Source organism: Sphaeramia orbicularis, chromosome 20 (assembly GCF_902148855.1).
Source record: "Sphaeramia orbicularis chromosome 20, fSphaOr1.1, whole genome shotgun sequence".
NCBI classification, from domain to species: Eukaryota; Metazoa; Chordata; class Actinopteri; order Kurtiformes; family Apogonidae; genus Sphaeramia; species Sphaeramia orbicularis.
Window position 1 is genome coordinate 32636583 of NC_043976.1, and position 12987 is coordinate 32649569.

Consider the following 12987-nt stretch of genomic DNA (forward strand, 5'->3'; position numbering starts at 1 on the left):
ATGAGGAAGATAAAATATATGAAATAACTAAAACTAATACTAAAACTAAACTAAACTAAACTAAAACTAAGCATTCAGAAAAAAACGATAACTAATAAAAACTAACAAACCTGCTCTAAAAACTAATTAAAACTAACTGAATAAGAGAAAAAAAAGTCAAAACTAATTAAAACTAAACTATAATTAAATATCCAAAACTATTATAACCTTGATGCAATCAAGTACTAACTCCTGTGTGTATCATGTGACTAAAATAGACAGAAAAGAAAACATGGAATGCCTAAAAGCACTGTTTTTGTCAGTACGATGCCATAGATATTAATGTAAGAACTGAAGCAAGGTGTACCTAATATAGGCATGTGCCTTAATCTTAGACCATTGTTGGGTTTGATGTTTATCAGGTTAAAATGATGATCCGTGACATACAGTCGCAGAAAAAATTATTAGACCTTCAAAAGTCATCCAAAATAATGGTTATGCAATCAAGTACTAACTCCTGTGTGTATCATGTGACTAAAATAGACAGAAAAGAAAACATGGAATGCCTAAAAGCACTGTTTTTGTCAGTACGATGCCATAGATATTGATGTAAGAACTGAAGCAAGGTGTACCTAATAAAGTGGCCAGTTTGTGCATGTAATATTTTTTGGTGTTAAAATATCTGTCATTGCACAAATTTCAAAAACAAAGTGAATTTACTAATAAAACACTTCCTTGTTTACTTGTGTCATTATAGTAAGTAACAATTAAAGGCACGTGCCGTAATCTTAGACCATTGTTAGGTTTGATGTTTATCAGGTTAAAATGATGATCCGTGACATACAGTCGCAGAAAAAATTATTAGACCTTCAAAAGTCATCAAAAACAACGGTTATGCAATCAAGTACTAACTCCTGTGTGTATCATGTGACTAAAACAGACAGAAAAGAAAACATGGAATGCCTAAAAGCACTGTTTTTGTCAGTACAATGCCATAGATATTGATGTAAGAACTGAAATGATTTTGGTTATTATCAAGAAAACTTGGAAAATGGATAGATATCAGCTCTGAAATTAAACTCCTATGAGTTATTTTTGTTGTTATCATTATATTTGTCCAAATAAATGTACCTTTAGTTGTACCAGGCATTAAAATGAACAAGAAATTGAAGAAAACAAGGGTGGTCTAATAATTTTTTCCGCGACTGTATGATAAACTACAGTTTCATGGTGTGTGTTGGGTGACAGTGCTGGTTTCGGAGTCTGGTGCTGATACTCACATTAACTGGCTATCCTCATTGTAAGCCAGGACTTGGGTGACATCCCAGTCTCCAGATGTGATGGACTGTAGAGTGTCTGTGCTTGTATGGCCTTTAGGTGAGAAGATAGACAATATGGTAAATCAGCTTTTTTCCTCGCAAAGAAAGTTAAGTTAGTTACATGTTCAAGTGTAAAACAAGCAACGATTTAACAATTTAACTGTACTATAAAGAATCAGTTATCAAGTAACTAGGCTTTGTTCCAGTGCATAAAGTACATATATATATATATATATATATATATATAAAAAAGATGTAAAAGTGTGTGGTTGGTGCTGCGTTCCAGCCAGTTTTTGGTGTGCTTAGAGCGTCGTCGGGTACATTTAATATACGAATATTAGACCTCCGCATTCGTCCCTCCATGTCTAAACACTTCTCCTGCAGCATATCCACGCTCTTCACCAATTTTTGAACGGTGTTTTGTAGTATGGTGATGTCGTCCGAGCAGTCAGAGAGCCCCTTTTCCACGTCCGACACCGTGGTCTTAATTACATCTAGGTTTGAGCGAAGGGCTGAGGTGCTATTAGCCATTTCTAACTTGCATGCTTGTAGCTCCAGTTTAACTCACTTGTTATTAACTTCTTCAGCTCACCTTGGAAAAGCGCTGTCATTTCAGTTTTAATAAATAATTGTAGATCAGTTTTGAGTTCCATTATTTCGGATTGTTCAGTCATCTCGAACTTGTCAGGCATGTTGCTAGCTGCGTCAGATTTTAGCTTGGTGGTGGTAGCAGGTTTACCCATGTACTTGAATTTGTGTAGGTTGTGCGCCATTTACATTTGTAGAAAACAAAATGAAGAACCGTCTTGATGATGCTATGTAGTCTCAGGTGGTTTAGACATAACACATTTCTGATCAAAATGTCATTTAATATGACTTTTATACCATTTCATGCAAAACTCACCAATCTTGCAACCTACTCCATTACCTGCTCACTAGCCCCGCCCCCCCCAGGCCAGTTTTTGAGTCCGCAAGTCACAACTTCAAACCATGACTCACAGCTTCATAGCGTTCCAGGCAAGTCACGCCAAACTGCCTGAGAGCAAGGAATTGTGGTAGCTAGATGTAAACAAACCAGCATGGCAGACCGCATATATTATGCTAATTTACAATCATTTCTATCGCCAAAGGTGCTTGGTCCTTGCTTATTTGAGGTAAACAGTGGAGTAAAAACAGTGCATGAGGCAAGAGACGCTGTTATACCTCTTATCTTATCAAGCATTTCATTAAATCTCTTTTGTTTACGCTCCAGTGAATTCATGTTACTGACTTGACTTCTTCTCTAGAGTCTCTGTGCTTTATCACCTCACAGGTTTTCCCAGGATCATCACAGGTTTTCCCTGGATCTTCACAGGTTTTCCTAAGATCATCTCTGGACCTGCTGCTGTGGTCCTGCCTCTCTCCACCTTTATCGTCATCACTCACTTATCCATATAGTTACGATAGTGTTTATTATACATGTTCTAGTTCAGTTATCTGTGCATGTGTCTCCCCCTACCTCCCCCCCTCTCCACCCTCTCCCCCAGTCTCTCTCTATCTCTATCGCTCTCTCTTTTCTCCTTCTTTACTTTCTCGCTCTAACCCCAACTGGCCAAGGCAGACCTCCATCTTTCAGGAGTCTGGATCTGCTCGAGGTTTCTGCTGTTAAAGGGAAGTTTTTCCTCGCCACTGTCACCAGTCAGAAGTATTTGCTCCTGGAGGATTCTGTTGGGTTTCTGTACATTGGCTTAAAATTTGATTTGATTTGCTCTATCTCCCCTTTATGTGAAGCACTTTGTAACGTGTTGTTTTAAAAAATGCTATATAAATAAAGCTTTACTTACTTACTTATCTTACGTTATTTGTATATTTGGATACGTATTTGGTATTAATTTATTCTTGTGGTCAGTTGACTGAAAACTAACTAATGCTTGAGTAGCTGCTAATTTTGCAGAACATTTGCGGATAAATAATGTCAGAGCAATACTTTGTTTTAATAAACACTTTGCATAAACACACCACCCATGGGGGTTGCCACTGTTGTTGGACGGACTATGTGACGTCAGAGCTCGGAACTGGGAGTACATCGATCTAGTACGAGTTCACAGGTGGGAAGTCATAGGTTTGACTAACATTCCAGTGCATTTTCAGCGGTAGAAGTTTGGAAAAACACGAGTTACGGGTGGCCTGGAATGCAGCAAAATTTAGCGATAGCAGTCATATTGAAAAAAGCAAAATAAATAAATAAATAAATAAAAAGATGCCTTCCACTGGTTGCAATGAGATGATAATCCACCAGGGGACAGAAAACACATATAGATTCACATACAACAGGTTTTTAAGTAAGTATTGATCTTGTTCATTAGACAGAGGTCTCAGAACCTAGGCGTAGCAAATATGATACATATGGTTTTATAGGCTTAATTCTACTTTCAAGCTAAAGGAGGAGCTACATGAAACATGAATTCAGCAACGTAAGGCTTGATATTTGGACACAGGAGACTTAAAAAAAAAAAAAAAAAAAAAGAAGCCATGTCCATCTTTAACAATTTACAGACTCTTATTAGTGCAACGTATTTTAGTTACATCATAAAATACCATGAGTTCTTTTAAGCTTTGTTCGGTCTGACGACTCACCATCAACATTTTATTGCTGCAGCAGAATGCATCTACAGTCGGATAATCTCTCTCCCTGCAGATAGTAATATGTAGCTATTGGGGAAGTGATGAATAAATCTATTTCCCCTGGAGCCTACAAGAGTAGGGGGATTAAAGCATCGGCAGTGGCTATGCACTGGAGTGGCTTTGTGTCAGAGTGAGAGCTGGGGTATTCTTGGGATGTAAGTAGACCACCAAAAGTGAATGTGAGGTTAGAGTGTGGAGAGGGAGAGAATAAGTCTGTGGTGTTTGCATCGGCACATGAAGTGGTTCACAGGCTTTATTCCATTTCACAGTGTATGTGTACAGCTATTATTGTGACGGTGAATACGATGTATGAATAGAAGACCTTCGCCGTCGCTGACTATGTACAGGCTGTTCTCAATTCCGTATTTTTCACCTCCTTGACTCTACAATCCTCAGTTATGGTTTTCAGCCCCACTGTAACATCAGGTTATAGAAAGCTGTATTTAACACCATAATGTTTGCTCTTCAAAACCTGTCACCTTTCACTCAATCTGCCACAGGTCTTTGACAAGTATCTCTCAAAATAAAAGTGAAAAATCTGATTTTATATAGCTTTGTTTTTTTCTCCCCCACCAGCAGGTTTTAGATGTTTTTTTGTTTTTTTTTTTTATCATCTATTTTTTGAGCAGTGTAGTAGTAGTACAGGGTGGGGAAGCAAAATTTACAATGAATATTTAGTTGTTTTTTCTCAGCAGGCACTACGTCAATTGTTTTGAAACCAAACATATATTGATGTCATAATCATACCTAACACTATTATCCATACCTTTTCAGAAACTTTTTGCCCATATGAGTAATCAGGAAAGCAAACGTCAAAGAGTGTGTGATTTGCTGAATGCACTCGTCACACCAAAGGAGATTTCAAAAATAGTTGGAGTGTCCATAAAGACTGTTTATAATGGAAAGAAGAGAATGACTATGAGCAAAACTATTACCAGAAAGTCTGGAAGATACTATTAAAGAAGAATGGGAGAAGTTGTCACCCGAATATTTGAGGAACACTTGCGCAAGTTTCAGGAAGCGTGTGAAGGCAGTTATTGAGAAAGAAGGAGGACACATAGAATAAAAACATTTTCTATTATGTACATTTTCTTGTGGCAAATAAATTCTCATGACTTTCAATAAACTAATTGGTCATACACTGTCTTTCAATCCCTGCCTCAAAATATTGTAAATTTTGCTTCCCCACCCTGTAGTAGTAGTAGGAGTAGTTTATTTGGCCGTTAATTATTTTAAACAAACAAAAACAACATATCCATTGTTCCATATACGATGCAACCAAAAGAGTTTAGGCTGAAGTTAAAACTTATTTTGCCTAACCCTATTTACAATTAACACAATGTTTCCACATGAAAACAAACAAAACAAAACAAAAAAATTGTTATCATTGCTATATATACAACAGAAGAGAATACGGATTTAGTTTTATGTAACAGTACATACATAGAAGTGGAATTACAGTATATACATTGTACTAGTGTTTTTCAACCCTGGAGTTGGGACCCCATGTGGGGTCACCTGGAATTCAAAAGGGGGTCTGTTGAGTCGCATTATGTAATAAATTCCCATTATGTAATAAAAGTTCAAAATGTAAGAAGAATGTCACGTCATCTTGCAATAAAGCCGCATTATGTAATAAACTGACGCATTTTGTAATAAACTACATCAACGCATTATATAGTACATTTTTTCACATTATGTTGTAAGTTATTACAATTTGAGAAATTTATTACAAAATGCACTTGACACATTTTTATTTAAAAAAAAAGCAAAAACAGGTTCAATATGTAATAACAATCCAAATTAATATAATTTCAGAGCACTTTAGAAGAAATTAGTCACAGGAGCTCCAGGTAATGTAATCAGAACTTGAACCACACAGTTTAAAGATTAATTTAGCACATTGTTATTCTATTGTCATGTCAGTTGTGTCTGATACAGTATCTTATGATCTTGGAAATGAACAATGTTATTACATTTTCCTGAAAATAAAAATGTGTCAAGTGCATTTTGTAATAAATTTCTCAAATTATAATAACTTACTACATAATGTGAAAAAATTTACTACATAATGTGTTGAGGTAGTTTATTACAAAATGCATCAGTTTATTACATAATGCGGCTTTATTACAAGATGACGTGGCATTCTTATTACATTTTGAACTTTTATTACATAATGGGAATTTATTACATAATGCGGCTCAACAGGGTCACTTGAAATTTCAAGTAATTGATAAAAAACAAACAAACAAAAAAAAAACTGATTAATAAAAATATATAGCTGAGTTGACAAAGACAATCACAATACATAAAAGAAAAACTCTGAAGCTGAAACTGAAACACTGTGGTACTGTTTATCTGTCAAATGTTCATTGTGGTTGGTTTCAGGTGCTGCAGCTCTTTCATAATTCATAATTTGAGTTCTTGTTTGTTCAGTATTAATTGTCAGCCTTGTAAATCCAAGCTGGACTGACTGTACATATCCTTACCAAGGAAAATCAAATTCTCCCTTTGTGCAGTAATCTACACCTTGCTTTTCTGCCTCCGTCCATAATAATAAACATTATATAGACTAAATGTCGTCTAAAATTAACGTTTATTTGCAACATAGTATAGCAAACTATTACATGATCAAAAAGAAATTAATTTTAGCATAGAAAAAAAGGTCTCCATTTTGAATGTCTGGGGTCACAAGAAATTTGTGATGTTAAAATGGGGTCACGAGCCAAAAAAGGTTGGAAACCAGTGCATTATATATTGCATTTTATATTATTTTTTCCTCATGCCCAAACCATCTCCATGGTCCTACAAGAGGGGGCAACAGCAGGAAAATGAACATTATTACAAAGTCTCTGTGCAGCAGAAAATCAATTAAGTACAAAAGTATATAGAAAAATAATAACTGAGCCAACAGAAAATAGGAAAGAGACAATAAATAAATAAAAATAATATACGAAAAATAAGTAGACGTGCTTAACTTAAAATATAGACACTATATAACAGTATCAATGGGTAGACAGAATGAATTAAGACAAAAAACAACACCTAAACAAACAAAAAATAGAGAGTAGAGAGTAAAGAGTAGGGTGGTGGCATTAGGGATCATCAGAAAGACTGAAAATAATCCAAAAAAGATGGTTTTAGATGTTTTACTTCATCTTGGGTCACACACACAAGTCACTGTACCTGTGAGGTCGACATAGAGATGTGGAAGAACTTTCCTCGACCCCCTTGAGGAATGGCTCGAGTGAAGAACAGCTTCAGACCATCTTTAGAAAACAGGGGCTGCTCATTCTGAACACACAGAAGTAGACATATTAACCCTTATAAGACTGCCATTCTAACAGCCTGTCTAAGTGTCTTTTGTTTTCTTTGCAATAAAAGTGTCAGAAAATGTCTCTTTTGCCATTTCTGTTGCACCTTTGTTTTCAGGAAGAACTTAACTTTCAATATCTGGCCATTAATTATCATTATTATAAATAATAAATGCTTAAAACGGTGAGTTTTAGTAAAAAAGAAAAAAACAGACTTGAAGTTTTTAGCATATTTATTATCAGAAACAACTGTAAATGTCCATTAGGAAACTTTTTGAGATTGCAAAAATAAACTTTCAACTATTTTACATCTGCTCAAACATGCTTTTTGGTCTTGAACATTCATTATCCATATTATGGCTTCATATTTTTTGCTGTTTCCAGACATGTGGAAGTCTCTGAACAGTTCCTTTCTACTTGAAATAGAGTCCCACGTTGCTGCCGTTGTTAAAAGGTTAAATATACAGTTTCTTACACAAACCTTGCATTGACACTGCAGTTAAATTAAAGCACTTTTCAGGAACACTTATATATTTCGGTGCTTCTATGAAACTGGTACCTAAAAACAGGACAGTGGGGCTAAAAATTCAAACTAATGAACTAGACTAATGTTATGAAGCAAGTTTGGAAGCACTTTGGGACTGTTTTAAAAATAAATATTTACTGAGATAAAAGAGAAAATATTTTTCAGGTAAAACACATTTTTATATTTATTTATATTATTTTTATACAAAAATCCGCATGTAACATGGCAAAAAAAAAAGACACGAAAGTTATGCACTACTATTTTTTCGAATATCTTTTTATTCTCACTCAGGTACATTTTGGGAATCGAAGTAAATATACAAGGCAGAATGTTTCACAAAAATGACCACTGTTGCAAAATTAATCACAATTTATTTGTGTTTAAATGGGCAGGTTCTGCATGTAACGCCAGTGGACACGATGGGTTACACACGAAACCTGGAATGAGACTGAGATTCATGAAAAACACGCATGTCTGGATTAGAAAAAAACACTAGGATAGTCAAATTTAACACAGTGTCTTTATTTATAGTGGTATATAAGACCATTTGCAGCCATGTTTTTCAGATCAAGGTAGCTTTTCCTGTTCCAGTTTTGGTCCTATTTTTGGCCCCAATATTTTATTAAAAATTCATTAATTTTGGGATGGCTCAGAGCAAAAGTATAAATTTTTTGCATTTATCTGAGGTGATCATTAGGTACATCCTGGGGGGAAATACGTCTAAATTTCTCTTTTAGTATTGGGTCTAAGTGCCAGATACCAAAATGAACCCAGTTTCATAGAACCACCCAAATAATAATATAATAATAATAATAATAATAATAATAATAATAATAATAATAATAAAATAATTAGTGTCAACATCCTCACCTGTGTGTGCAGCCACCCTTCGCTTTCATCCTCATGTTTCTGTAAAGGTGATAAAATTTAATTTAGCACATAACAGTTTTAGTCACTTTACATTCACAGCACATATTGAGACAAAACTGAGGCGTACCTTAGTGCAAACTCCAGTAGTGGCTTCACACAGTGTGAGGACGGAGATGTTCTGAGCTCTGTTCAGCCAGTTGATGGCCAGTTTGGTGGTGGTGGCCCATTTGACCATAGTCACATAGAACTCACTGATGAATACAGAGAAATAAGACCAATACTTGACATAAGAATTAAAAAACAACATTTTTCCGTACACTACTTGAAGCATATGATTTAATTGCCAGTACAAAAACCTTGAAGCAGATGGGCTCCAACAACAGCATAAACACTCACTGGCCACTTTATTAGGTACACACAACACTAGCAAGGTGTACCTAATAAAGTGGCCGGTTAGTGTATATGATAATTTTTGGTGTTAAATATCTGTCATGCACAAATTTCAAAAACAAAATTGAATTTACTTATAAAACACTTACTTTTTTGCTTGTGTTATAATAGTAAGTAACAATTATAGGCATTGTTAGGATATGTTTATCAGGTTATAATGATCACCCATGACATACATTCGGTTGCGGAAAAAATTATTAGACCCTCAAAAGTCAGCAAAAACAATGGTTATGCAATCAAGTACTTACTCTTGTGTGTATCATGTGACTAAAACAGACAGAAAAGAAAACATGGAGTGCCTAAAAGCACTGTTTTTGTCAGTACAATGCCATAGATATTGATGTAAGAACTGAAGTGATTTTGGTTATTATCAAAAAAAAACATGGAAAATCACTAGATAGCAGCTCTGAAATTAAACTCTTATGAGATATTTTTATTGTTATCGTTATATTTGTCCAAACAAATGTACCTTTAGTTGTACCAGACAATAAAATGAACAAGAAATTGACGAAAACAAGGGGTGGTCTAATAATTTTTTCCGCGACAGTATGTGCAAAGAAATGGAAAAGTTGAAGTTGCATTGCGATAAAAAAAAAAAATAAAAAAAAAAAAAAGGAAAATGGACTGCATCTCAAGAGAAACCCACCCTATTCTGGGATCATCAGGTCTCCTCATCTCAATGGTGTGAAGTGGACCATTCAGGTTGACCACATATAAAGTGATGACTGGGTTTTCTTCACCAGCCTGAACAGAAAAAAAAGAAAACCTAAGCTATGAAACCAAACTATCTCAGGCAAAATTGTATGTAAATGCAAATGATACATACCTCATCTTTATTCTATGCAATAAATCACTGAATTTCTTATTTCTTATTAATTATTATAATCATAAGACTTTATTCATGCAGTTAAATATGATGAGAATTATTCCAAAATTGGGACAAACTCTGCACCTTTGGGTAGTGGTACTCCTTCCCCATCGGGTAGGGGGATCCTGTGAACATGGGCAGCTCCATCTTGGGCACCAGAGTGTCGTTGATGGTAGCATATGCTAACCTGGCACCATCTGGAGACCACCAATGAGCAATATGGGAGTGGAAAATTTCCTCTGGAAGAAACAGAAGGACACAATCGATGATGATGATCGGTCATAATGACAATGGTTAGCAGGTGTTTAAAAATGTATTACACGCTTTACTGTCACGACCTCATGCAGGAAATTACATAAGAACTAATTAGAGTTTATCGATTTGCTATGAATTGTTTTTTTTTTTTTTTTTTTAATTTTGTGAGTAGCCGATGATTTTAGTGTTACTTTTCAACTTCACTTTTCAATTTTTACGCAATGCTTTATCTCAAAAACTGCAGCGGACTAGTACTTTTGATACCATTTTTCTTCATTACAGACCCAAATATGGTATAGTTTCACTATATTTTATTCTGGAAGTATTTTTTTTATAGACTAATGTTATCACAGGTATTTTCAGACAGGTTGTTGTGTTAAACATGTGATTGACGGCTGTAGTAGTGACTGCTGACTCTATTGCTTTACCCTGTGGCACAGTACAAGAGCTCGGAAAAACTGAACAATAGTGGTGAGAAATGGCATCAGGTGATCCATCTAAATCCTCTGAGTTGGACTGAGAGGATAAAGGCTGCAGAGGTAAAGTGTGAATGTGTAGTTTCTTTTGTGTTTATCGACTGATTTCATCTCCTGTAGCTTTAACTGTATCCATCAGGAGTCAATTTTACTACCTCTGAAATTGCTTTTTTTTTTTTTTTAAACAGATTTTATTTCGTGGCATTTTTCTGATTTTTGTGCATGAGTTTTTGTGTGGAATAACATCTGCATAAGGGCTGTTACTATGCTAATAATAAACAGTTGCCTCCAATTTCTGAATAAATTGAATTCATCATCCAACACCTGGTGGATATTTACACCCATCATAACATTCTGGTCAGTAACAGGAAAAGCGGTATTATTATTTGTCATTATCTCATTATAGTGGGACCTGTCAGTGGGTGGGATTTATTTGGCAAAAAGTGAACATGTAGACTTGGAAGTTAATGTATCAGAAAGAGCAAAATGATCAAGAGTAGGGAGCTGAGCAACTTTGGTAAAGGAGAAATTGTGATGGTCAAATCACTGAGTCAGAACTAGAGCCCGACTGATTAATCGGCCGGCAGATTAATGGGGCTGATTAAAACTTATCAGTGATTAATCAACATCGGCCAATATGTAACTGATTTATAAACTTTTTTGCTGCTCCTGTGTGTGTGTGTGTTGGCCGGAGAGTTAGAGGAACAGTAAGCCTGTCAGTTTCACTTTCACTTCTACTCGGACAATCACGCTATAACCCCACACACACACACACACAAACACACACACTCACACACACACATTCATGGAATCACGGACTGCAATGTTCTTTTTAGCTTACCAGCCAACAGGCCGTAAGCTATTGTCGTCAAGCGGCGTCCATCGTAATCGTCGTCTGTCGTCCGTTTCAAAAATTTCAATCGTCTTCTTCTCCGAAACTACAATTCTGATTGACTTCAAACTTGGTATACAGCTTCTTTATGATGATGTCAACAAAAGTTAGTGAAATTATTTGGATCTGATTCTGGATTTGGTGCGACTTTGAAAAATTCCCCCATTATAAGAGATAGGAAGTGGATGGATGCAATAACTCAGTAAATATAAGTGATATCCAGTGTAAATTTCCACAGTCCAGCCCAGATGGGGACATAACCAAAACATAATGTCCACATGCTGATCAGGATCTTCTTCTGGACCTGGGAACTTAGGGAAAATTTACCATGGGCTCTTATGGGGAAAAAATTCAATCGTCTTTTTCTCCCAAACTACAGTTCTGGTTGACTTCAAACTTGGTATACGGCTTCTGTATGATGATGTCAACACAAGGTATTGAAATTATTTCGATCCAGATCTGATTCTGGATTTGGTGCCACTTTGAAAAATTTTCCCATTATAAGAGATAGGAAGTGGATTGATACGATAAATTAGTATCAATGATATCAAGTTGGAATTTGAATTTTTTACAGATCTGATTGGAATATGACCAAAACATGGGCTATTTCTGTAATAGAATAAATACACAGAACTGGGTTATAATAAATAGCATCTGGATACATTTCCCAAAGCTTTTAACCCTTTCATGCACTGTCCACTCCAGTGGACAGTTATTCTCCAGCTGTTCTCTTGTATATTCATGGGTTTTGTTGTTTTAGTTCCATATCAGCCAACACAGTGGACGCTTATGCACCATCCCATACACTGTAATTCAGATCATTACTGTAACTTTGCTGTTCTTGATAAACCTGATCTGCACTAACATGTTGAGTGTAAATCAATTGTTATTTGTTAGACAAGAAGTTTTTTTTTTTTGCATATTATCTCCATGAAGTGAGTAATTACTAGCATTAGAATATGTTAAAATGTGAGAAGACATCAGATTAGCAGCATTAAAAATGTTTTTATTTCATTGTTTTCATATCACTCTCTGATATTGGGTTTTAAACACGTTTCTTTACTTCAAAAATTAAATGCATTGATATTTTTGTAACTCCATCGAAAAAAAAAAACTCGATCGCATTGTGTTTTTCATGCCTAAACACTAAAGAAAAAAATCTTGACTAAGGTTCTCATAATTCATGCATGAAAGGGTTAATTTGGCCGGTAAGCTACAGGGCCATTGGTCCTATTTTTTCATATATCGGCTAATATTGGATATCAGCCGATATAATGGATATTGGCTTTTTTTTTGCCCCCAATATTGGTATTGGCATCGGCTCCAAAAATCCCATATCGGTCGGGCTCTAGTCAGAACATCTCCAGATCTTGT

The 12987-nt window shown here is 35.5% G+C and overlaps 1 protein-coding gene across 1 annotated transcript in view; it reads right to left on the reverse strand.

The window, feature by feature from the left end:
- Positions 1-12987, reverse strand: part of dpp6a (dipeptidyl-peptidase 6a) — a 395010-nt gene that overhangs the window by 47907 nt on the left and 334116 nt on the right. The window contains exons 9-15 of the mRNA XM_030123482.1: positions 10075-10229; positions 9769-9866; positions 8800-8923; positions 8673-8711; positions 7144-7256; positions 2677-2682; positions 1260-1340 (exon numbers count right to left, since the gene is read on the reverse strand). Coding sequence (XP_029979342.1) covers positions 1260-1340; positions 2677-2682; positions 7144-7256; positions 8673-8711; positions 8800-8923; positions 9769-9866; positions 10075-10229 — 616 coding nt within the window. The remainder of the gene's footprint in view (positions 1-1259; positions 1341-2676; positions 2683-7143; positions 7257-8672; positions 8712-8799; positions 8924-9768; positions 9867-10074; positions 10230-12987) is intronic.